The sequence below is a fragment of the Leopardus geoffroyi genome, chromosome B4 (genome assembly GCF_018350155.1).
Source record: "Leopardus geoffroyi isolate Oge1 chromosome B4, O.geoffroyi_Oge1_pat1.0, whole genome shotgun sequence".
In the NCBI taxonomy this organism is placed as follows: domain Eukaryota; kingdom Metazoa; phylum Chordata; class Mammalia; order Carnivora; family Felidae; genus Leopardus; species Leopardus geoffroyi.
Window position 1 is genome coordinate 125323698 of NC_059341.1, and position 26684 is coordinate 125350381.

The 26684-nt window shown below is 38.3% G+C and overlaps 1 protein-coding gene across 4 annotated transcripts in view; it reads right to left on the bottom strand.

Moving 5' to 3' along the window:
* Positions 1-365: 365 nt before the first annotated feature.
* Positions 366-26684, bottom strand: part of SLC41A2 (solute carrier family 41 member 2) — a 125457-nt gene continuing 99138 nt past the window's right edge. For all 4 annotated transcript variants that reach the window (XM_045467148.1, XM_045467145.1, XM_045467146.1 and 1 more), the window contains one exon: positions 366-3839. In XM_045467148.1, the coding sequence (XP_045323104.1) occupies positions 3654-3839 (186 nt within the window). In that variant the 3' untranslated portion in view covers positions 366-3653. The remainder of the gene's footprint in view (positions 3840-26684) is intronic.

A 26684-nucleotide genomic window follows, 5' to 3' on the forward strand; every position in this document is an offset into this window, starting at 1 on the left:
GAGGTTATAAATGTAAAGATCTGTCCGAGCCGTCGTGTGTTTTTCACGAACCGTATCGAACTGCTCAAGTGCAGGCAAAGCGGAGGCAGAGAGCTGTATTTAACCAGGGCTGCCCCGGGTGTCTGAAGGAGGCAGTTGAGGATGTATGGATTGACGGACCCAGGGATCTGAGCTGAAAAATGAGAAGAGTATTCTATAGTGAAAAGGTGGTAAAGCAATGGTTTGGAGGTCTAGGTACGGTCAGAGCCTAATGTATTATACTCACAAATACAACAAATATACGTACATCACCCTAGTCTCTTCTGGGTGAGTTCCACACAGGCTTGATGTCCATCTAGGTTATCAAGAAGTACAACAAGACTGGGTAATATTTCTTAAATTTTATTCTTATTTGAGTTTACAACAATTCAAAGATGGCAGATGCCCATTATAAATGGGTATACTAGACCATACATACTTTATAAGGCAAGGAAGCCCAGTTACTGAAAGAGTTTGAAAATGTACTTCTTTTGGCTACGTCACTGATAGTCTATGATGCGAAACTCTTGATGTCTCCCAGAGGATACATTATCACAAGTTTCCATTTTATCAGGTTCTAAACATTATTTTTTAAAGAAAAAAAAAATAGTGAGCAAGAATAAAAATATGTCTTAAAAAAGATGATTTCTGTATAAATAAAGCATGTGATAAATTAGTGAAAGGAAGAAGTTTGGAGAGCAGAAGCTTTTATGTTGTATAAAAATAAATACTGTCAATTTACATAAGACTGAAAATAAATTATTTTGTGGGTAAATAAGTCAGCTTATTGGTTGCATACTCATGTAAAGGCTTATAGAAAACCAGTAAAAAATTTTTTTAAAGGAATCTACATCCATCTTATAAATTAAGTGATCTAATTGGTAACTGATTTTTCCATGTCTTTATTATTATTTTTCCCCTTTGACATGCCTTTTTAGACATTTTGTTGCTGTAACCAAGATTGGATAGCTAAAGAGAAAGGAGACAGAACTCCAATCAGTCATGCTGGTTATTTATTAGCATCTATGGAAAATGGTTAAATCTGGGAAGGGGGTGGCAACTAAATGTTCAATGAAATAAGGCATTGTTCTTTATTCTGAAGTCTTCACTTATTGGTGTTTTCCTTGGTCTTAGGAGCATGAATAATTTAGAGTTGGCTATCCTTACCATTACGATCTAGTAAATGGAGGTTTCCCTGTCTGAAACCTGAAAGATGTAGCAACACTCTATCCTATTTTAGAAAATCCTGATGCTTCGGACTATTTCCAGTCAGTTAATTAGTTAGGTACTCTTGATACACCCAGGGGTCATAGAAAGAGTACTGGCTCAGGGGGCCAGAGACCCAGATTTTAGTCATGATTCGGGCACCCTGCACCCAGGCAACTTTAGAAGTGTAACTTCTCTGCACTTCAGTTTCTTCTGCTGCAAAATACAGATAAAAGTATCCACCTGACCTATTTCACAGGTACTGTTGTGAGTACTATCTAACATAGTGTATTCGAATGCGCTTCAGAATATCTAATGCACTAAAGATGACGGTAAATGCTTTAAAAGTATGGTTTGCTGGGCACTTTTTCATGTTACAAATCAAAATAGAAATCTATCAGGAAATACAAATGCTTATGAATCATATAGTCCAGATGTAAATAAGTAATTTACAAAAGCTTTACAATAAAATCAAGGAAATTATTTATGGATTTTTTAAATAAAAAAAATCTTTGCAGCTAAATATTCATTGACTTAATCATTCTTTCTTTTAAAAGAATGTTCACTGTTTGACATTATAACTCTCCAAAGGAGAAATTCTATAATTAGTTCAGTTCTCTGCCTTGGAAGATTCATTATAAGGCAGAAGAGTGGAATAATTAAAGTTTTAAAATAAGCAAAAATATATAACTCTACACCACAGTCCCCTTAAAGAGTTTAATAGGAATACTTACCCCAACGTTTATGAGCAATATACTATTTATATAATATTAACACTAACTCACAATTTAAACCACAATGATCAAAATTAATGTACATTTCCCCCCTTATCAGTTAAATTATTAGATATCTGATGGGCTGGAGAGATTCCACTGAATTTTTTTAATGAACCATATGTGATATAAAAACACTTACCTATTGAATAACTAAAGAGTTGGTAAAGTTTTGGAATATAGATCAGGTTTTAGAAAAATATATAGGAAACATAGCAGTGTATATGATAGAGTTCCCATGTAGAAATAAGCTTGTGCAAAGAGATGATATGTACAGGCATGACCAATAACTGAAGTAACCCACCAACTTCTCTTTTAAAATGGTAAGCCTAAGAGTACCAATAGACTTCTTTGGAAGAGCAAGTGAATCACTTGCTCATTCTAAGTCTCATAATATCAAGGTTATATTAAATTGCAGGGTTTTTTTTAATAAGAAAAAACTATTCATTTTAATATAGGTAATAAATAGTAAATTCTGGGCAGTAGCAAAATTTTGGGACCAAATGACAAAAGCATATCGATAAAATGTGTTTAAGAACTACATAATGCTAGGGCACCTGAGTGGCTCAGTCGGTTAAGCATCTGACTTCGGCTCAGGTCATGATCTCATGGTTCGTGAGTTTGAGCCCCACGTCGGACTCTGGGCTGACAGCTCGGAGCCTGGAGCCTGCTTCGGATTCTGTGTCTCCCTCTGTCTGCCCCTCTGCTGCCTGCACTCTGTCTCTTGCATTATCTCAAAAATAAATAAACATTAAAAAAAAAAGAACTACATAATGCTAATATTCCAATAGTACTATGATCTTTGCTATCAACAATCCAAGATTCAGTACTCCATCAAACATTTCTCTGTCTGTCTTCTGTCTCTCCCCCCCGCCACTCCACACACACAGGATTTCTCACACCATCTCGTCCCTATAAGTGCAGCTCATTTTCTCTTGTTATTGACTATTAAGTTTTCTTAAAAAGATCAAAATTCTTTTAATAAATCAATGATCAAAAATGACCCATTGCTTTCTTTAAAGATCCGTCAAGGTCATTCTGTGTTTAAACAGTAGCCTGTGAAGACTTTACAGAGCTGAAATTAGCATTGGCACAGGGAAAAGTGAGTTTATCTTATGCTCAGCAGAACGTATTTAGGTCAGGTTGGGAGCTAGTAATTGATCATTTATTCTCAGCTAGCAGAGAGGTGGGCATAGTTAAAACTATTAAAGGCTGGGTTGGGTCTCTTTCATTTTGTAGTAGGATTTGCAGTCCAACACATCTGTGAGACAAGAAAGGCTAAAGTAGAGCTCTGTTTCCTTGAACCTGGCATTGTAAGTTAAACAATAACACATATTTCCGCTACATCAGCGGTTTTTAACTTCTTCATGGTAAACATCCTATATACTTTCCTATTTTGTTAATTTCAGAGCTTGAGCTTGTGTCTACATCTATGTCAAATTATCATTTATTCTATGAAAAGCAGCACAAATACTGTTGATTCTGGTTTTAACACAAATTCCTTAAAAAAATGTTAAGGCCATTTAATTGAATCAGGGCCAACTGAAGATTACCCTGGTAGAAGTCAAACTAGTGATTTAAGATTTTTTGAAAAAGAGTCATAAGTGGTTGTCTTGTGTTTTCCTCCGTGGAACTTGAGAACAGTTTGAGGACTTATTAGTCTCCAACGTCTCCATCTCGATCGCCAATAAGCCAAAGAAAATGAAAACTTAAGGCTAACAAAGCTGTTCCAAGCAGATCACCCAATGCCGTCAGATAGGGGATGGAGAAACTATCCGGGTCCTTTCCTTTCCTCCAGAAGTGATGGACCATCCAGTCAGCAATCCACAGCAAGGTAAACACCTAGAAAACACCAGAGATTACTTCTATTGCCTGGATATTCGTACCCCCGTAGACATAACGCCCACTGGGCCATAATCCTACACCACTGCTTTCTGAAAGGAAGAGCATGAGTCAAGTCAAGAACCCTGCTTGAAGAGAAGAAATCTTTAACTGACAAGAACATCTTTTCACAAGAAAAAATAGCGTGTGTATCTGTCATTAATAACATTTTTCTTCAACTTTTCATATACCTTCTCATTTTCTTCAAGCTTCCCCAAATCCCAATAATCCTTATATTGAATAGTATTCTACAGTTGCCAAATCACTGTAATGTTTCAACTTCTTTCTGTATGATAAACCTGAGGAGAACATATAAAGAAGGAAATAAAAACTAAAATAAGGAATAACATTTCTCCTATTGAAGGTATATCAAATGAAATAAAGATGGGGAACTGACCACGCACTCACTAATTGTAAGGCCATGGGTGGCTTCTCAAGGGAAATTTCAGCCAATGGTAAGGACAGTAACTAGAAGGGAGGTGTAGTGAGGAATGGCTCATCTACATGGATGTATTATAGATCTAGACATAGAGTCAAAATATATTAAAGGGTTATTCAAATGCGAAGGTGATATATGTAAGCACTTTCTAGGATATCAGGAATATGAAGACGTTTGTAATGCTTTGAATTTTGGGACGAGATATTTTTCTCTTTGAATATTTAGAGTAGAAGGATTGTCTAATTTTCAAATTCCTTTAGTATGAAGGGACTTGGGACTAGAGAGGTCAGTGTTCCCTGGTTGTGGACAACTCGTCAAGTAGAGTTTAGTGGCTATGAGCACTTCTCTGTCACCTACTAACCAAATGAAGGCAAGTAGCTTAACCTCTCTATTTCTCGCAAGTGAACGTTAGAGATAATAATGGCACCTACCTTCACGAGAACGCTGTGAGGATTAAACAGACTGAATAGTTCGGTCCTTGGCACACAATAAGCTTTCATCAGATGTCTGCTACTAGTAGATTTTAATGGTGTCATTGCTAGGACCATTTGTGGCCATCTCATTCCTATTTCTATGTGCAGGAGGAAGCGCATCCTAGGCCCAGGGTCTACGCCAAGGGTCTGTTACCTTTCACTGACATGTGGATATGGAGGCTCACTTTGGGCGAGCTGCCTTGGGTTCTACACTTGTGTGTGCTGAGGTTTAGCTCGGACACCTTCAGAGGAGACTGGCTTGTCTACACAGAGAGACAGATGTGTACCCATTCCAAAGGAGTGAACTTTAAATATCTTTGGACATCTGTCAGAGAGGGAGGCTGTGTCTTAACCCATTTTATTTTGTATGAAGTTATTTGTTCTTTAGTGTTTCCCTGGCAAAGACTGTTTTAGAATCACAGAAAGTTCCATCAGAACAATCTGTTTTGCGTGTGGAGGAAGCATGGAATATTAGAAATAATTCTGGACTTGAAAATGATAAGATGCGGATTTGATTTCCATTTATCAGCTGTATGACTGTGGGCAAGCTTCTTACCATGCTGAGTTTAAATTTTCTCATTTTTAAGAAAAAATTTTTAATGGTTATTCATTTTTTGAAAGAAAGAGACAGAGAGCAAGTGAGGGAGGGGCAGAGAGAGAGGAGACACAGAATCCGAAGCAGGCTCCAGGCTCTGAACTGTCAGCACAGAGCCCGACAGGAGACTTGAAACCACGAACCATGAGATCATGACCTGAGCTGAAGTTGGATGCTTAACCAACTGAGCCACCCAGGTGCCCCAAATTTTCCCATTTGAAGAAAACCCAAAAGGGCCTAATATCTGCCACACTGACTTTGAAGTAAGTAATAAGAGCCTTGGTCTGGGGGCATGAAGAGAAAGGTAAGAAAGCATGATCTCAGGGTACATCAATAAAAGCATAATGCACAGAGCGAGAAAGAGTCATCCACTGGACCCTGAATGGGCCAGGCCACATCTGGGCAGTGCATTCTGTTCCGGATGCCGTATTTCTATAGAAACTAGGTCACCCCAAGTTTGCTAGATTCAGGGTCTAGCAAACTGAGTAGCTCACAAAGCAGATACTTGGTATCCGACTGAATGCTGGGGAATCAGTGTGAGACAATGTCATACAACAGTCTGTCCCAGGCAGGGAGGGTGGCAGATGTGAACGTAAGAAGGTTATAGTATCAGGAGATGCTAGATTATAATACACAGCTTCAGAGGGTAGTTTTAGGCTAAAGGATAAAAGGTACCAAAAGACAGAACTTTTTTTAAGAAAACAATTGGGGTTGTCTATAAATAGAATAAGTTAGGTAGTAAGCTGTATAATACTGGACTATATGGAAGTTCAATAAAGGAATGTGCTGATGAATGAGTAATGTGTACAAGAGGAAACAACAGTTTTATTTATTTATTTTTTTAATTTTTTTTTTTAACGTTTATTTATTTTTGAGACAGAGAGAGACAGAGCATGAACGGGGGAGGGTCAGAGAGAGGGAGACACAGAGTCTGAAACAGGCTCCAGGCTATGAGCTGTCAGCACAGAGCCTGACGCGGGGCTCGAACTCACGGACCGCGAGATCGTGACCTGAGCCGAAGTCGGCCGCCTAACCGACTGAGCCACCCAGGCGCCCCGAAACAACAGTTTTAAAGAGGAAAAGGTAGCTGATTTCCATGAGACTGGCAAGAAATGTAAATAAATAAATCTCTTTTATCATATATGCATCATATTATACATCCATGTAGGAGATATTTAATATATAGTTATATACATAAATTTATTCAATATATAACATCATACATATGTGATATATACACAATTTACTAATTCCTTGTTGCACATCTGCATTGAACAGATTAGATTTGTCTAGAACAGGAGTGGGCAAACTATAGTCCATGGACTAAATTCAACCTGCCAACTGTTGTTATAAATAAAATTTTATTGCAACACAACCCCACCCATTTATTTACTTACTTTCTATTTAGTCTATTATTCAATCCTCACAAGATTCTCATGAAATAGGCACTATTATTACCCTTGATGTTCATTTGGGGCAATCAGGTCGGAGAGGTTAAATAACCTGTTTTACAGGTTACACTACAATGACAGAACTATGTAGTTGTGACAGAAACCATATGGTCCACAGAACGCAAGACATTTACTCTCTGGCCTTTTACAGAAAAATGTGTGCTGACCTCTACTCAGGAGACAAATACTTATTCATACAGAAAGAAATAAAATAGCATCCTTACCTCATACACTAAAATAAATTCTAGCTAAGACTCAAGTACAAAAAGCAATACCTGAGAAGTTCTGTAAGAGAATGTCTTGTGCCCTTGATGCAGGGAATGATCTCATAAGTAAAATGCGTAAAAATGCATAAAATATTTTAGTTTATAAACAATTTTAAATTAAAGATTTATAAAAATAAATTAATTAATTAAAGATTTTTGTGGTTCAATAAATACGATAAATAAAGTTAAAAATCACGCTCCAGGCTTGGGGGGGAAAAAATCTCTGCACTGTTTATAACTGACAAAGAATTAGTATTCAGAATATTTAAAGAGAATATACAGAGAACTCCTACAGTTCATAAGAAAAAGAAACAACCCAATAGAATAGAAAAGGAAATCTAAAGTGTTAATAAACATATGAAAAGATGCTCAACCTCACTAATAATACGTGAATGCAAATTAAACCGCATTAAACTCTATTTCATACCCAACTGACTGGCAAAAATCAATTTTTAAGCAACAGTAATAGCAATTTTGTTTTGCGAAACAGCTGTAATGGGTACATGCAATGTTCAAAGAGCTTCATGTGAACGGATTTAATTCTCAAAATACCTCTATTATATGCTATGGACTATTACTATCCCTTTTTGACACAAGAGGATACTAAGGCATATGTGAAGTGTAGGAAGCCGGCCCGAGATCACACAGCTCATGGGTGGAGACAGGCTCAAACCCATATTATAGTCTAACGCTAAGGCCCAAAATTATCACCCGTCAGTGCAGCTCACTGTTTTTGGTCAAAAGAACTCTGCACTGCCAACAGGAGTATAAATTGGCGCACTGCTTTGGGGACCAACTCGGCAACATGTGTGCGTTTCCTCAATTCGGTAATTCCACATGGAAACATGATTTTTCCCCTCCGTTTCTTTTGCAGCATAGGTAAAAGGGTAAAATTGTTCATGGCTGAAGGAGACTGCCCCAGGGGCTTCACTGAGCCCCAGTCCCATGTGGCTACCTCAAGGACTGAGAAGACCAATACCTTGGTGTGTTTGCAAGAGCGCCGCCGGGGAACTCCTACATGCATGCTCGTTGCACCGTTGTCATAAAAGTCCAAAGTTGGAAATAACCTAGAAAGTCTCCAGGCAGAGGGATGACTAAATGAACTCCGAGGTCACATGACTGAACACTGCAGAGAAGCTAAAATGAATGAAAAAGAGCTACGCGACTCAATAGGAGCATGTCTCAAAAGCCTAAGGATTGAATGAAAAGGCAGTAGGAGACTACGTAAAGATTCCAATGAGGCTTATAAATATGACAAAAAAATACAATATGTTATTTATAGATTCATTCCGTAGCAAGAATACAGAAACATGCTTGGTAGTGACACATACCAATTTTGCTAACTGCTCGGGAGGGGAATCAAATGAGACCGGGTACAGGAGGCACCAGCCCTATACATGATGTATTTTTGATTATTTTGAAGTAGTTGTTTAAATAACTTAAGAGTTGGTAAAGCTGGTGCTAAATACAAGATCATCTTATTTCCTATTTCCTATAGTTCCTGTTCATTTGTATTTTATAATTAAAAAAAAAAAAAAAGTGAGCTGCTGGGGCAGTGGTAACTCACTGACCAGGGCGATCCAAGCTACATCTTAGAACGCCTGCCCAGGGGGATACCTGAGAGAGGAAGTCAAGTGTGCCCTGAAGAGGCCACAAAAGGTTTGGACTTGTTAGTACCAAATGGCTCTGAGGCTAACACCAAAGGGGTCTTTAAGTGTCTGTGTGTGGAGTGAGAAACTGGCTGGTTCTTTGATCATTCTTGCAACTGTCCTCTCCAGCTGGGAAATAAGGGGACGTTTTGTGGAGAAACTGAATGGGAAAGTCTCAGGACGCAAAAACGCGAGGAAGCATCAAGCACTGGTTGAGAATGAGGATTAATTGGTAGTTAACAATGGGATTCCTTTAGCCCCTGGTTTTGTTCCAAGAACAGTGGCAGGTGGGAGTATACCCTCCCAGAGAGGACATTAGATGTTCACATTTGGAGGGCTCCCAGTTAAGCCCCCCCACCCCTCCATCCTCTGCTGGTGGAGCGCCCAGTCAGCAGCCTTCTCCACTGCCAAGCTACCTAAGTTTGCCGTGCCGCAGTCTCCTCCCTGTAAGATAGAAGAAATGATGCCTACCTCAGCGAGACAATGATGTGAAGATGAAATTGGGCAGAATACTTAGAACAGCGCCCGATACATAGAAAGAGCATAACAAACACGGACTACGATTTAAAAAAACAACAGGTCATACATGAAGGAACAAGAACCTGACTTTTCCAATAGCAACACTGGGAGACGAGGAAGCAAACGCCTTCGACATTCTGAGAGAAAGGCATTTCCAAACTAGAATCCTATACCCGGTCAATTTATCTACTAAGTGTGGAGGGTAAACGGAAGCATTTTAAGACATGCATGCGCTCAGGAAGTTTTCTCCCATGTTCTCTTTCTTGGGAACTTTCTTGAAAATCTGTTGATGCAAAATGAGGGGAGAACCAAGAAAGAGAAAGAACGGGGATCGGGAAATAGAAGAGTGAACCGAAAAGAGCAAGGAGGGAAGAAAGCTCTGGGATGAGAGCCATGCAGTGGGCTGGGGACCCAGAGTCCAGACACAGAAGGAGGATGGTGTCTGGAAAGGAGGTCTCTGTGATCAAGGCAAATGGCAAATTATCTGACATAATAGAGTTTGGGGGCAAAAAACTAAGTCTAGGTATGCAGCGACTGTGATGGAGCACTTAGGAAAAAATTAAGGATAGGTCTATAGGAAACTATGCCAGTGAAAAAATAGGGCAATTATCTCTGGAAAAAAAATCAAAGAGAGGTTAAGGGGAAGAAAATATAAAAGGAAAAGAAAGAAAATATCATTATACTGCATGACTCGGCTCTGTGATAAATGATATTTACGGTCATAGAATATAAACAATACTATTCGTTAAATAAATTTGAGCCTTCCTATATTAGGAGGATGAAAGTTGGGGAAATAAGGCATTGAGCAAGATGGCTATATCCTCATCTACCATAACTAAAAGTCCATAGATAATTTCTTAAATTAAGAAAGCAAAATTAGCAATCCAACAGATTGCTATAGAAATAACAGAAGTAGTACCTAAAGTTGCTCTGGAGGGCTAGTAGGAACTAGTTTTATACACACACACACACACACACACACACACACAAAAGAACTTTTTAAAGCATAATTGTATATAGAACATATCCTTTTCCAATATGTGACCCATGAATGAATTATGAAATCAATTTAACGTAATGAAATAGAATAAAATAGAATACAACTGGTTAGAGTAGAAAGTATTAGCATGCTACTAAGGACATTTCATAAAACTTTTGTTTCGGCTACAAAATTACATATATTTAAATATAAATAAAATATAGAAATATATACGCATTAGTTTCAGTATAAACATATTTCTTACTGAGTGTTGTGGTCGAAAACATTTGAAAGCTACTGATCTAACATGTACTTTTCACATGTTAGGTTCCAGGGATCTCACATGTGAATCTCTGGAAGGGGAAAACCATGCCATCTTTCTATTTGACCTCTTGGTTTCCAGCAAAACACTTTTACATGATAAGCCTGAAACAAATGGGTGTTGCTGAAGGGGCTCTACCACTGAATGACTGTGTTACTGTCAACGAGTGAATAAAACCCTCAAATGTTAGTTTCCTCATCTTTTCAATGAGATATCCATTAACTATCTCATTGGTACATTGCAGAAATTAACTAATATGTGTTAAGGGTTAAGCAAATGCCTGTACACAGTAAGTACTGATGGGGAGAAAGGAGAGGGTTTCAATACCACCAGAATTCTATAAACACTAGAGTGCAGAGTCTGAAGTTTCAGAGCTCAGTGCCTGGTGGTGCTCTGGTGAGGAAACAGGGCAAGAAATCCCCAAGAGCAGGCAGCAGGTCTGAAGGGTCTGTGTGCCACACGGGGAGAAAGTGGTTCCCCTGCTTGAAGAGCATTTGGTAGAGGCCATTCGGCCTCCCTGCTGGCAAAAGTCTCAGTGGACCCCAGAGAGCAGCCACATTTGCTGGTATTAGAACGAAGATGCTAGAGTGTGGCCAAACCTGGCACTGACTGTGTGTTGCGATTTGCCATAGTCTCTGAACCTCTGTCACTGAGTGACCACACAAACGTTTTCTAGGGCAAGCCGGCACTGGGCCATTGCTCAGCAAGACCCTCCCCGAGAGAGTTGGTGTGGGTCCCAGCCACAGGGGTTTTGAAACACAACCTCATTTGAGATAAAACTCTACAGAGAGGTGCTGCCTGGCAGGTAGACAGCTTGGGCACAGACAGGATAGAGGTGGGTAGCAGACAGAGAGGGCTGAGACAAAGGAGGGGTGGGGCTTTTCTTAATCTTATTTTTTATTTTTTTTAAATTTACATCCAAATTACTTAGCATATAGTGCACCAATGATTTCAGGAGTAGATTCCTTAAGCCCCTTACCCATTTAGCCCATCCCTCCTCCCACAACCCTTCCAGTAACCTTCAGTTTGTTTTCCACATTTATGAGTCTCTTTTGTTTTGTCCCCCTCCCTGTTTTTATATTATTTTTGTTTCCCTTCCCTTACGTTCATCTGTATTGTACCTTAAAGTCCTCGTATGAGTGAAGTCATATAATTTTTGTCTTTCTCCGACTAATTTCACTTAGCATAATACCCTCCAGTTCCATCCATGTAGTTGCAAATGGCAAGATTTCATTCTTTTTGATTGCCAAGTAATACTCCAGTGTATATATATACCACATCTTCTTTATTCATTCATCCATCGATGGACATTTGGGACTCTTTCCATACTTTGGCTATTGTTGATAGTGCTGCCATAAACATTGGGGTGCATGTGTTCCTTCGAAACAGCACACTTGTATCCCTTGGATAAATGCCTAGTAGTGTAATTGCTGGGTTGTAGGGTAGTTCTATTTTTAGTTTTTTGAGGCACCAAGGAGGGGTGTTTGATTATGGGTTGGTGAGTGCTCAAAGTTCCTGCACCAGAGACTAGGGAGCTGGGTGAAACCATTTCCACCTCCCCTGCATACTCGCATGCACATGGATCCACCCCAGGAAGCTAAGCAGCGCCATCTAGTGGAGAATGGAGCCATTACACCAAACCCCACCCAACTGTGCCCTCCAAGGACATCCCCCAGAAGACCAGCACAAGTCACTCCACCTGCTTAGTGTATGGACTATAGAGTGCTTCATAGTTTCAGTTCTAGGAGAAACTGGATGTAAATTCATTTGGGTTTCACTCTGTTTGGTGGGTCATTTATTTGTTTTCTTTGCTTGTTTTTGCTTACATTGCTTTCTTTTTTCTTTCTTTTCTTTCTCTTTCTTGGATACAGAAAGAGAAAAAAATTATTTTATGTTTTTAAATTTTTAAATCTATTATTACATATTTTTTTAATTTTTAAATTTTTTCTTACCTTCCCCCCCCCCCCTTTTTTTTTCTATATTCTACTGTTTCTTTCAACAAGGAGACAAAAACACACCTGGGATCTAGCTTTGTTTATTTGATTTTTTGTTTTGTTTTTAATTTTTCAATTTTAATTTTTTATTTTATTAACATTTTTCTTCCCCCAAAATGACAGAATTCACCCCAAAAGAAAAAACAGGAAGAAATGACAGCCAGGGACTTAATCAACACAGATAATAAGTAAGATGTCTGAACTAGAATTTAGAACCACAGTATAAGAATACTAGCTGGGGTTGAAAAAAAGCACAGAAGACACCAGAGAATCGCTTTCTGTGGAGATAAAAGAAATAAAATCTAGTTAGGCTGAAATTAAAAATGCTATAAATGAGATGCAATCTCGAATGGATGCCACGATGGCACAGATGGATGAAACAGAGCAGTAAATCAGCAATATAGAAGATAAAATTACGGAGAATAATGAAGCGGAACAAAGAGGGAAACAAAAGCAAAAGATCATGATACAAAACTTAGAGAACTCAGTGACTCATTAAATAGGAATAACACCCAAATCATAGGAATTCCAGAAGATAGAAAAGGGGGAACAAATTATACCAGAAAACATTCCCAATCTGGGGAAGGACACAGACATTAAATCCAATAAGCACAAAGAACTCCCAATAGATTCAACAAAAACCGACCATTACCAAGGCATATCATAGTCAAATTCACAAAATACACAGGCAAGAAAAGAATTATGAAGCAGCAAGGGGGAAAAAAGTCCTTAACCTTTAAGGGAAGACAGATCAGCTTTGCAGCAGACCTATCCACAGAAACTTGACAGGCCAGAAAGGAGTGGCAGAATATATTCAACCTGCTGAATCAGAAAAATATGGAGCCAAGAATTCTTTATCCAGCAAGGCTGTCATTCAAAAAAGAAGGAGAGATAAAGAGTTTCCCAGACAAACAAAAACTAAAGGAGTTTGTGACCACTAAATCAGCCCTGCAAGAAATTTTAAGGGGGACTCTTGAAGTGGAGAAAAGACAAAACAAAAAAGATCAAAGCAACAATGACTAGAAAGGACCAGAGAACATCACCAGAAACACCAACTCTACAGGCAACACAATAGCACTAAATTCATACCAGAGACTTATTTTAGACCTGAGACCACCTACAGATCAAAGTAAGAGGATGGAGAACCATCTATCATGCTAATGGTTGTCAAAAGAAAGCTGGAGTAGACATACTTATATCAGACAAACTCAATTTTAAAATAAATACTGGAACAAGAGACGAAGAAGGGCATTCTGTCATAATTAAGGGGTCTATCCACCAAGAAGATCTAACAATTGTAAACATTTATGCTGCAAACATGGAACGTCCAAATATACAAATCAATTAATCACAAACATAAAGAAACTGATTGACAATAATACCATAACAGTAAGGGACTTCAATACTTACATCAATGGACAGATTGTCTAACTAGAAAATCAGCAAGGAAACAATGGCTTTGAATGGCACACTGGACCAGATGGACTTAACAGATATATTCAGAACATTTCATCCTAAAGCAGCAGAATACACATTCTTCTTGATTGCACATGGAACATTCTTCAGAACAGATCACATACTGGGGCACAAATCAGCCGTCAACAAGTACAAAAAGACAGAGACCACACCTTGCCTATTTTCAGACCACAACGCTATGAAATTTGAACTCAACCACAAGAAAAAATTTGGAAAGACCATGAATACTTGGAGATTAAAGAACATCCCACTAGGGGCGCCTGGGTGGCTCAGTTGGTTAAGCGTCCGACTTCGGCTCAGGTCACGATCTCACGGTCCGTGAGTTCGAGCCCCACGTCCGGCTCTGGGCTGAAGGCTCAGAGCCTGGAGCCTGCTTCCAATTCTGTGTCTCCCTCTCTCTCTGCCCCTCCCCCGTTCATGCTCTGTCTCTCTGTCTCAAAAATAAACTTTAAAAAAAAAAAAAAAAAAAAAAAAGAACATCCCACTAAAGAATGAATGGGTTAACCAAAAAATTAAAGACCATATTAGGAAGTATGTGGAAGCTAATGAAAATGAAAACCCGACAGTCCAAAACCTCTGGGATGCAGCAAAGGTGGTCATAAGAGGGAAGTATATAGCAATCCAGGCCTTCCTAAAGAAGGAAGAAAGGTCTCAAATATACAACCTACCCTTATACCTAAAAGAGCTGGAAAATAACAGCAAATAAAGACTAAAACCAGGAACAGAAGAAGGTAAATAATAAAGATTAGAGCAGAAATCAATTTTATATATACATAGCTGTAGAACAGATTAATGAAACCAGGAGCTGGTTCTTTGAAAGAAATAACAAAACTGACAAACCCTTAGCCAGATTGATCAAAAAGAAAAAGGAAAGGATGCAAATAGATAAAATCACAAATGAAAGAGGAGAGATGTCAACCAATACCACAGAAATACAAACAATAACAGGAGAATATGAGCAGTTATATGCCAAAAAATTGGGCCGTCTGGAAGAAACAGACAAATTCCTAGAAACATATAAACTACCAAAACTTGGGGCGCCTGGGTGGCTCAGTCGGTTGAGCAACTGACTTCGGCTCAGGTCATGATCTCACTGGTTTGAGAGTTCGAGCCCCACGTCGGGCTCTGTGCTAACAGCTCAAGAGCCTGGAGCCTGCTTCAGATTCTGTGTCTCCCTCTCTCTCTGCCCCTCCTCTACTCATGCTCTGTCTCTGTCTCAGAAAAAAATAAACATTAAAAAAATAAAAAATAAAAAAATAAGTAAACTACCAAAACTGAAACAGGAAGAAATAGAAAATTTGAACAGACCATAACCAACTAAGAAACTGAATCACTAATCAAAAATTTCCCAACAGATAAGAGTCCACAGCCAGATGGTTTTCCAGGAGAATTATAACAAACATTTAAAGAAGAGTAGGGGTGCCTGGGTGGCTCAGTTGGTTAAGCGTCTGACTTCAGCTCAGGTCATGATCTCACAGTTTGTGAGTTCGAGCCCCGTGCCAGGCTCTGTGTTGACAGTTCGGAGTCTGGAGCCTGCTTCGGATTCTGTATCTCCCTCTCTCTCTCTCTCTGCCGCTCCCCTGCCCCTCAAAATTAAAATAAAAACATTAAAAAAATTTAAAGAAGAGTTAACATCTATTCTTTTGAAGCGCTTCCAAAAAATATAACTGGAAGGAAAACTGCCAAACTCATTCTATGAAGCAGCATTACCTTGATTCCAAAACCAGACAAAGACCCAACTAAAAGGGAGAACTACAGGAAATTTCCCTAAGGAAAATAGATGCAAAAATTCTCAACAAGATTACTAGCCAACCAGATCCAACAATACATTAAAAGAATTATTCACTATGATCAGGTAGGATTTATTCCTGGGATGCAGGGCTGGTTTAATATCTGCAAATCAATCAATGTGATACATCACATTAATAAAAGAAAGGATGAGAACCACATGATCCTCTCAATAGATGCAGAAAAAGCATTTGACAAAATACATCATCCTTTCTGGGTAAAAACCCTCAGGAAAGTAGGGATAGAAAGAACATACCTCAAGATCATAAAGGCCATATATAAAAGACCCACAACTAATGTCATCCTCAATGGGGAAAAACTGAGAGCTTCCCCCCTAAGGTCAGGAACATGGCAGGGAAGTCCACTCTCACCACTGTTACTCAATATAGTGTTGGAAGCCCTAGCCTTAGCAATCAGACAACACAAAGAAATAAAAGGCATCCAAATTGGCAAGGAGAAAGTCAAACTTTCACTCTTCACAGATGACATGATACTCTATATGGAAAACCCAAAAGATTCACCAAAAAACTGCTAGAAATGATCGATGAATTCAGCAAAGTCGCAGGATATAAAATCAATGTACAGAAACCAGTTGCATTTCTGTATACCAATAATGAAGCAGCAGAAAGAGAAATCAAGGAATTGATCCCTTTTACAATTGCACCAAGACCCATAAAATACATAGGAATAAACTTAACCAAAGAGGTGAAAGATCTATACACTGAAAACTACAGAAAGCTTATGAAAGAAATTGAAGACACACAAAAATGGAAAAACATTCCGTGTTCATGGGTTAGAAGAACAAACATTGTTAAAATGTTGACACTGCCCAAAGCAATCTACATATTCAATACAGTCCCTATCAAAATAATACCAGCATTCTTCACAGAGCTAGAGCAAACAATTCCAAAACTTGTATGGAATCAGAAAAGACCCCAAATAGCCAAAGTAATGTTGGAAAAGAACACCAAAGCTGAAAGCATCACAATTCCAGACTTCAAGCTATGTTATGAAGTGGTAATCATCAAGACAGTATGGTACTGGCACAAAAACAGACACATAGATCAATGGAACAGAATAGAGAACACAGAAATGGACCCACAAACGTATGGCCAACTAATCTTTCACAAAGCAGACAGAATATCCAATACAAAAAAGACAGTTTCTTCAGCAAATGGTATTGGGATAACTGGACAGCAACATGCAGAAGGATGAACTTGGACCACTTTCCTACACCATACACAAAAATAAACTCAAAGTGGATGAAAGACCTAAATGTAAGACAGGAAACCATCAAAATCCTAGAGGAGAGAACAGGCAACAACCTCTTTGACCTCGACTGCAGCAACTTCTTGACATGTCTCCAGAGGCAAGGGAAACAAAAGCAAAAATGAACTATTGGGACCTCATCATCTCAAGATAAAAAGCTTTGCACAGTGAAGGAAACAATCAGCAAAACTAAAAGGCAACTGATGGAATGGGAAAAGATATTTTCAAATGAAATATCAGATAAAGGGTTAGTATCCAAAATCTATAAAGATCTTATCAAACTCAACTCCCAAAAAACAATCCAGTGAAGAAATGGGCAGAAGATGTGAATAGACACTTTTCCAAAGAAGACATCCAGATTGCTAACAGACACATGAGAAGATGCTCAACATCACTCATCATCAGGGAAATACAAATCAAACCATAATGAGATACTACCTCACACCTGTCAGAATGGCTAACATTAACAACTCAGGTAACAACAGATGTTGGCGAGGATGTGGAGAAAGAGAAACCCTTTTGCATTTCTGGTGGGAATGAAAACTGGTGCACCCACCCTGGAAAAATGTGGAGGTTCCTCAAAAAATTAAAGATTGAGCCACTCTACAACCCAGCAATTGCACTACTAGGTATTTATCCAAAGGATACAAAAAGTCTGATTCGAAGGGGCACATGCACCCCAATGTTTATAGCAGCACTACTGACAATAGCCAAAGTATGGAAAGAGCCCAAATGTCCATCGACTGATAAATGGATAAAGAAGATGTGGTATACACATACAATGGAATAATACTCGGTGATCAAAAAGAATTAACTCTTGACATTTGCAACAACATGGATGCAACTAGAGTGTATTATGCTAAGTGAAATAAGTCAGTCAGAGAAAGACAAATATATGATTTCACTCAGGTGGACTTTAAGAAACAAACAGATGAACATAGGGGAAGGGAAACAAAAATAAGATAAAAACAGAGAGGGAGACAGACCACGAGAGCTTCTCAAATACAGAGAACAAACTGAGGGTTGCTGGTGGGGTGTTGGGTGGGGGGTATGGGCTCAATGAGTGATGGGCATTAAGGAGGGCACTTGTTGGGATGAGCACTGGGTGCTACATGTAAGTGATGAATCACTAAATTCTATTTCTGAAATAATTATTATACACTATGTATAATCCAACTAACTTGAATTTAAATTTTAAAAATAATAAAAATAATAAAAATAAAAGGTTATTGGACTGGAAGTGTAAACACTGGTTTCTAACACTTACTAACATGATCTTTCTCCCTGAGCCTTAGTTTAGGCTTCTTGAAAATAGATGAATTTATGTCTTCACCATCTGTTCTAGCTCTGGAGTACAAAGGTAAGAAGTCTGTTGTCCTAAATTACATAGTGATTGTTTGCCTCACCTTTGCATTTCTTCTCCTGCCCTGCCACACATTCTTACTCTTTTAAATAGGATTTAAATTCCCTTCCCATGCAATTTCTTTTTAAAGGTATTGGGATGACTTACAGTTCATGCAGGTTTCAATTTATTAAATTATTTTTTTGCAAGTTAACAAAGGATATCAGTGTTTCCTTGGAACAGTGTACAATGCATTATTAAAGTCACAATGAATATCAGATACTTCTTAATGCAACATGTTTTATTTTAAAACTAAGTGATTATTTAAGAACTGCATGCTTTTCACTGCAAAAACACACTGAAATCAAACCAAGGGTAGACTGTGTTTTTACATTGTCTGTTTGTTTTTTATGAAATATGCATACATTCTTTAGGTAAATATACCTTCTGAAAAGGCAACTTTGTAGCCTGTTCTGCATGTTCTAGATGTATTGCTTGGAATTTAAATAAATATCCCAAATACAAGAATATATGTTTGCTTTGGACGATATTGATTCTCTTGGCCAGCTCCTTCTTTGAGCTAGAATCAACATTCCTGGGTACTAGCATCCCCTCAATGCCCCAAATGCCAGTAACAGCCTTGTGTACTGTGTAAAGAAAGATGATTCTTCAGGGAAGGAAGGCTTAGAAATATGGTACAAATAAATGCCAGGAGTAGCAAATTAGTACAGTTCTTCCAAACCCCTAACTTACAAAGGCTGAATTTACTTCCCCTATAAAAATGTGCTTCCCTAATCCAGTCTCCAGACTAGAAACCCTACTCATTAAAATCTAATATACAAATGTTTGCTCAGAAGAATTTAGGATTATCAGTCAACAGGAATTCAATCTAATTCTGATATTTAAATAAAAGCATCTTTTCTTTGGTCTACACTATTCTTGGGAGGTGGCAGGTGGACGAAGGTGGGAAAAGAATAAACCTTGTTTTGAGAAGGAGCCCATAATATTCTCAAGGAGTCCATGGCACAAAAATGGTTAAGACCTTCTGTCCAAAAGAAACTTTTATTTATTTTTATTTATTTATTTATTTATTTTTCACTAAGGGAATATCAGCTTTCTAAAAGTTATTTTGTAACTTTTAGAATGTGGAGCTTTACAAGGTACAGATACTAAGGTTCTGGTAGTGTTCTATTTTTTTTTTTTTTTTAACGTTTATTTTTTTGAGACAGAGAGAGACAGAGCATGAACAGGGGAGGGTCAGAGAGGGAAACACAAAATCTGAAACAGGCTCCAGGCTCTGAGCTGTCGGCACAGAGCCTGACGCGGGGCTTGAACTCACAGACTGTGAGATCATGACCTGAGCTGAAGTCGGACACTCAACCGACTGAGCCACCCAGGTGCCCCATGTAGTGTTCTATTTCTTAAGCTGACCGCTGAGGGTCCTGGTGTTCACTGTATTATTATTCTTCATACCTTGTGCAGGTCACTGTTTAGTCAATATTTAATATATAATTAATACTTTAAAAAAGCATAATTTTTGGCTGGGTGCTCATTAACCCTGGCCCAGTTAATCCTGCCACTGATCACTCCCTCATCTGACCATGTCATTCTGTTCCAGTCATGCAAAGAGCCAGTGATAACTAAGGTCACTTAACATTAGGAAATGACAGCCTGGAAAATTAAAAGAAAAAAAAAAGTCAGGCAAAATAAGATGTTTCTTAGTTTCTAATAAGAGGAAAAAGGATAGAAATAAAACATATGTACATAGCTATAGAAAATGAACCTTTATTGATTTTCAACTACCAAGCTAAATTACTCGAATGCTGTTAGTACCCACAGAATAATAGGGAAAGACGCAATCAGCAGAGACCAGGCCCTGAGCCACTTAGGGGCTCCTCCTTCACCCTCTGCCCTTAGCCCAAAGATGGCCCTGCTTGTCTTACAAGTAGGAGGCCTTTCTGTGGGTTGCCTAGCAAAACACTTAACTGAGAAAAAAAAAAAAAAAAAGGAATATTTATTCATTTAAAACCACTTATTGTATGCCTTTCCAATATATGTATTACTCAAATTTGAGAAATAATCTTTAAAAAATGTTTTTTTTTTTTTTAATAGCACACCGAAATATTTGTGGTGGTGGTCTTTGGATTGGGGCAATTTTACCGTCATGAATACATGTTGCTTGACAATACGAAACAAAATTCAAACTAAAATACACAAAAATCCCCCATGAAATGATGACCCAAAACCCCTTCCTTGCCTAAGCTCAGTACAGAAATCTGTTTTTTCCCTTTATTAGGTGACATATTGTCTCTGAAAACAGATTTAAAAGGATAACTTTGAAATCTACAGGAACTGAGTAATAAATAGTGCTAGAACACGGAACTACCTGGAAACCACTATGATTGCAGGTAAAACGAAAGGTGTCAGGAGTACAGTTCTGAACTTCTTTGACCTTAGAAAGGTAAACCCTGAAAGGAAGACAACTCATTTTAATGGGAGAAAGGGGCAAAGAAACAATTGAGAGATTTGAAAATAGATCTTTTCTTGATATAGAAGGATCTAAAGTTATGCTTAGAGACAGAATATGGAGAGAAGCAGGGAACAGAGTCGGATGTACAAAAAGAAGGAACATGCGTAGTTAATCGAATTCACATCTTAGAAAAAAGCAGCCATGAGAAGTGACAAGTGTGAAAGCCCAGACATAATCCACTTGGACTTCCATAAGGTTTGAGATACAGTATCACACAAGAATTCATAAATATAATTACTGCTGCTGTTGAAATGCTAGCACACTGAGAACTCTTTGTTAAGAGTAGAGAATAAAAGGATGTTGATTTGGCAGGAATCACAGAAAAAACATCTACATTAGTTTTGGTTATTTGGCATATCGGTAGCTGTAAAAATACAAATACTCCCATAAATGAACTGAGACCCACATAAAGAGAGCTTGCAATTAAAAAGAATGGCCAAAAAAAAAAAAAAAAAGCAAATGATTTCTCTTGAGGCTAAAATTAAAAAAAAAAAAAAACCACCATGTGAAGGCTCAAAAGAAAACAGTTGCATAAGAATAGATATATACATCAGTGGAACAGAATAAAATTTAGAAAGAGACCCACATATACATAGTAAATTGATTTCTGATAAAGGCACTAAAGTCATTCAAGGAGGGTAAGGCTAGTTTTCTCAATAAATGGGGCTGAAACAACCAAGTATTCACAAGAAAAAATATGAACCTTAATCTGTAGCTCATAAAAATTAACTCAAAATGGATCAGAGCCCCAAAGAAAAGCTAAAAAATCCAGAAAATTTCTAAAACAAAAAAGCACTAACCGTAATGAAAAAAACTGATAAACTGAACTTCATTAAAATTGAAATTCCCACTATTAAAATATATGGTTAAGAAAATGAAGAAGCAATGTACAGACTGGGAGAAAATATTTTCAATACATGTATATGACAAAGGACTTATTCCCAGAATATACAAAGAACTCTTAACAACTCCATAAGTCAACCCATTTTAAAAAATGGACATAAGATTTGGACTTCACAAAAGAAAACATGAACGGCCAGTAAACCCATGAAAAGATGCTCAATACTGTTAATCAGGAGGCACATGGAAATTACGATGGTCATGAGCTACCACTTTTATACCCACTGGAATGGCTAAAGGCATAAAGACTGACAATCCTAAGTAATGGTGAGGATGTGGAACAATGGGAACTCTCACCCTAATGGGAATGCAGAACAGTATAACCACGTTGGAAAAAAGACTGGCAGTTTCTTCTAAAGTTAAATATGCCTTTTCCAGAAGATCCAGCAACTATACTCCTGGGTATTTACCCAAGGGAAACAGAAACATATGTCTACACAAAACTTTTACATAAATGTTAATAGCAACTTCATTCATAATAGACCCAAACTGGATACAAACCAAATGCTCATCAGCAGGTGAATGGATAAACCAGTTGGGTATAGTCATACGGTAGAATACTAAGCAGCAAAAATGGAACAAATTACTAACATATGTAACAATATGGATAAATTTCAAAACACACGTGGAGTAAAAGAAGGAGTCAAAGAATATAAATTTATATTCATTTATATGAAAACTCAGAAAAGGAAAATACAATTTATAATGATAAAGGATAGATCAGTGGTTGTCTAGAGCCAGGGATGGAGGAGCACTGACTGCAAAGGGGCATGAGGGAACTTTTTGAGGGCGAAGGCAATGTTCTATATGTTGATTGTGGTGGTTGTTACATGGATGTATGCATACGTCAAACTATGCAAACTAAACAAACTAAGCAAACTACAAACTATGCAAACTATGTATGCAAACTCATCAAACTACACTTTACACAGGTATGGTTTACTGCATATAAATTACACCTTAATGTCATTTCTTTCAAATTGCTTTTGTTGGAGAATTCATCTCTTTAAAACAAGTAGCAGTGTGCATGCAGTACATAGGGAGAGGTTTGATAAGTATCTGTTGAACTTTTTAAATCTGTCTATAAAGGAAAGGAAATTCCTAAAAATATGTAAGGACTCTGATAGGGGTTTCTTCTAGGAACAGCCTACAGCAGGGGTCAGCAAACTATAGCTTGTCTGGCCCAGCACCTACCTGTATGGCCCATAAGCTAAGAAGTTGATATTTCTAAATGGTTGAAAATAACCAAAGAAAAAACAGTATTTTGTGACACATAAACATTTTAGGAAATTTCATTTCCAGTGTCCATAGGCAAAGTTTTGCTGGGACACCAGCCACACTCATTTATTTACATATTGTCTGTGGCTGCTGTTGTGCTGTTCTAGCAGAGTTGAGTACTTGTGACAGAGACCGCATGGCCTCCAAGTCCTAAAATGTTGACTCTCTAGCCTTTTTCAGAAAAAGTTTGCTGACCCCTGCCCTCGAGTGTAGGACCTCTTTCTGTTATCCTCTGCTAATAAATAATGAAATTACCAGGTTAAATTCTTGGTCCTTTTACTTTGTGATAGAATAGACAGAACAAAGACTTTGAAGTAACACAGATCTAAATTCAAATTTTATCTACTACTTAACTACTTGTGTTACTCTGCATAATTTTTTTTAATGTTTATCTATTTTTGAGAGAGAGGGAGACAGAGCATGAGCAGGGGAGGAACAGAGAGAGGGCGAGACACAGAATCCAAAACAGGCTCCAGGCTCTGAGCTGTCAGCACAGAGCCCTACTATGTTGGGCTGGAACCCATGGACCGTGAGATCATGACCTGAACCGAAGTTGGACGCTTAGCCAACTGAGCTACCCAGGCTCCCTGACTCTGCATAAGTTTTTTAAACTTTCAGTCTCTCAGATTTGTCACTTGGAAAGTAGAGAAGACTGCATATCTCAGAGGGCTGCTAAAAGTATTATGTGAAATAATTTCAATAAAAAGTGTTGTCTGGGGCACCTGGGTGCCTCCAGTCGGTTGAGCAGTCAGCTCTTGGTTTCAGCTCAGGTCATGATCTCATAGTTCGTGGGATTGGGCCCCATGTTGGGCTCTGTGCTGACAGTGTGGAGCCTGCTTGGTATTCTCCCTCTCTGCCCCGCCCCCCCCCCCCCCCCCCACTCATGGGCTCACACCCTCTCTCCCTCTTAAAATAAATAAAGAAACATTAAGAAAAAAATGGTATCTGGCTAGGGCACCTGGGAGGCTCACTTGGTTAAGCATCTGACTCTTGATCTCAGCTCAGATCCTGATCTCAGAGTTGTGAGTTCAAGCCCCACATTGGGCTCCAAACAGGACGTGAAGGCTACTTAAAAAAAAAAAAAAAAGTCATCTGGCAATTAATAGGCACTTAATAAATATTAGTTCATATTCTTCTTATAAATAGGGTATCTAAGAACAGTAGCGAGTAGAAACAGAGGCAAGGAGAAAAAGAATGATCCTGATCACTCACCAAACAGTTTTTGAATTAGAAGCCACAAGCTATTGTTTCTTCCTTTGCCTCAGTTCTTATTCTGGCACAAGTTAGTTATCAAACTTCATTTACTTTCTTTTTTAGTTGTATATGCCTTTATCTATACTTAATATAAATGTAATAATATATTATGTATTCTTTTTGTGTCTGGCGTCTTCTGCTCAAGCGGTTAGCAACCATGTCAAGTATTTTCCCAAATATCCAAAGTATGCTCAATGCATCTTGAATCCAATTTAACGAATATTTATTGGTACCTAACACAGAAAACACTGTGATAAGCTTTCTGGGTTACTCAGAAAAGAATATGACATAGTTATTGCTTTCAGTGAGATCAGAATCAAAAAGAAACATGACCGAAATGCCTAAAATAATCTAAGAATTATATAAAGCTGAATGTATTTGATAATTATTTACTGCATTAGGGGCTGGTGCTGAGTCTATGATGATGAATAAAATAATCCCTGATCTTTTTGTCTATGTACAGGTACAACCCGGTTTGAAAGGAATGTCAATTATTCAGCTAAAAACAAAACAAAACAAAACATGATCCCTGGATAAGACTCAACGATGGACACCCTCTGGGGGAAAAAATGGAAGAGACCTTAGAGGAGCCAGAAGGTAATACCAGTCGAGAACCTAAAACTCCAAGGAGCACCTGAGTGGCTCAGTCGGTTAAGCACCCAGCTCTGGATCTCAGCTCAGATAATGATCTCATGGTTTGTGAGACAGAGCCCCGTGTTGGGCTCTGTGCTGGCAGTGCAGAATCTGCTTGGGATTCTCTCTCTCTGGCCCTCCCTCACTCATGCATGCTCTCTCTCTTTCACAAAATAAAAAAACTTAAAAAAAAAACAAAAACAGGTTCTCCAGAGCACCCCCAGGAACAGATGATTCATAGAACTTGACTATTAACCCAAGATTCTCAGAACAGAGATGATCATACAAGTAGACAGCTTCCACACAAGACTATCAAAATAATAGTTCCAGTTATAGATAATAGAATGGCTTTGGACTTTCTTTTGGCCAACTGAAACCATTATTAACACTCATGTTATTTATACCTGACCAACATTACAGGTAGAATACGGCAATCTATATCTAAGCTGAAAGAAAAGGCAGTCTGGCCACCTAAGGAATGCCTAAGACTTGTTTTCTTGGTCATACCTCAAAAATCTTAGGTTATTCGAGTGAAATATATACTAGTCCCTCCCAATACTTCTAATTATTCTTGTTTGCCTCAGAGTCATTTGATGTTTATTGTCTAGTGCCTCAAATTCTTCTACAGTTACTGTCCTGGCAGATGTTTCAATAAATGCTTCAAAGAAATAAATGAAATCATGCTGATTGATACAAACTGAAAATCAGATCTTCACAAATGAAACCCCATCTTCAAGAAGAATCAACAACAGAGGGGAAGATCTGGACAATCCTTAATGATCTCCTGGAGCTTTGACTGAGTTCAGAACAATGGGGACTGAGAATTTCGAAAATTCCCACATTCCCAGGAAAACACTGATGATTCTTTCACCATGTAACAAAAAGCCGACAGAAGTGGTTTTGAATTCATTCAATCAATAAACAACTTACATTCTTGAACACACTTTAAAAGCCAGCCAATCAATGACAGTCCTTGCTTCTGAAGTAGCCAATTAGGAACAAATTCAGTCCAATAAGTATACGGCTTGGGGCCAACCAAACAACACTACTCACACCCCAGTAACCGCACTTCTCCACCTGGCATCAGCCCACTTGTGCTTTTGAACCCTCAACTCCCAAACCCTAAACCCTATGTAAGAATGGCAGTTTGCTGGCCTAGAGAGATTTTGCCTGATCCCAGTGTAACTACTTCACAACAGGGAGCAGTAAATTCAACTGTCTCTTAATTTTAGATACGGAATGATGGTCTCATCCTCCTTTGACATTGTTTAAACATTCCTTTCAATAAGTACAACTAGAGCTGACATAGACATTTAGCTTTAAAATTTTTTTTAAAAGTGGCATGGCACTAAGCATTTTTTTTTAAATAAGCTAAACATTTTAAATGATAAAATCAGGTCAGGTCAGAATTTTTACAGTGACTATTCTGGAATCACAATTAACCAGGACTTCATTCTGGCAAATTTGAGTAATGGTTTTTATATTTTTCAATTAAGTGCTTTCCCATAGCTGTGTTATAAGATTTTTTTTTTGTCGGTGATGGATGAGTGCTCTAAGTCACGTCTGCAGTCTCAGCAGGATTCAGAGCACGGGTGGTTACGTCCTCACCAGAACACTAGAAAAAGACAGCTCAGCGTCTCTGGCCCTAC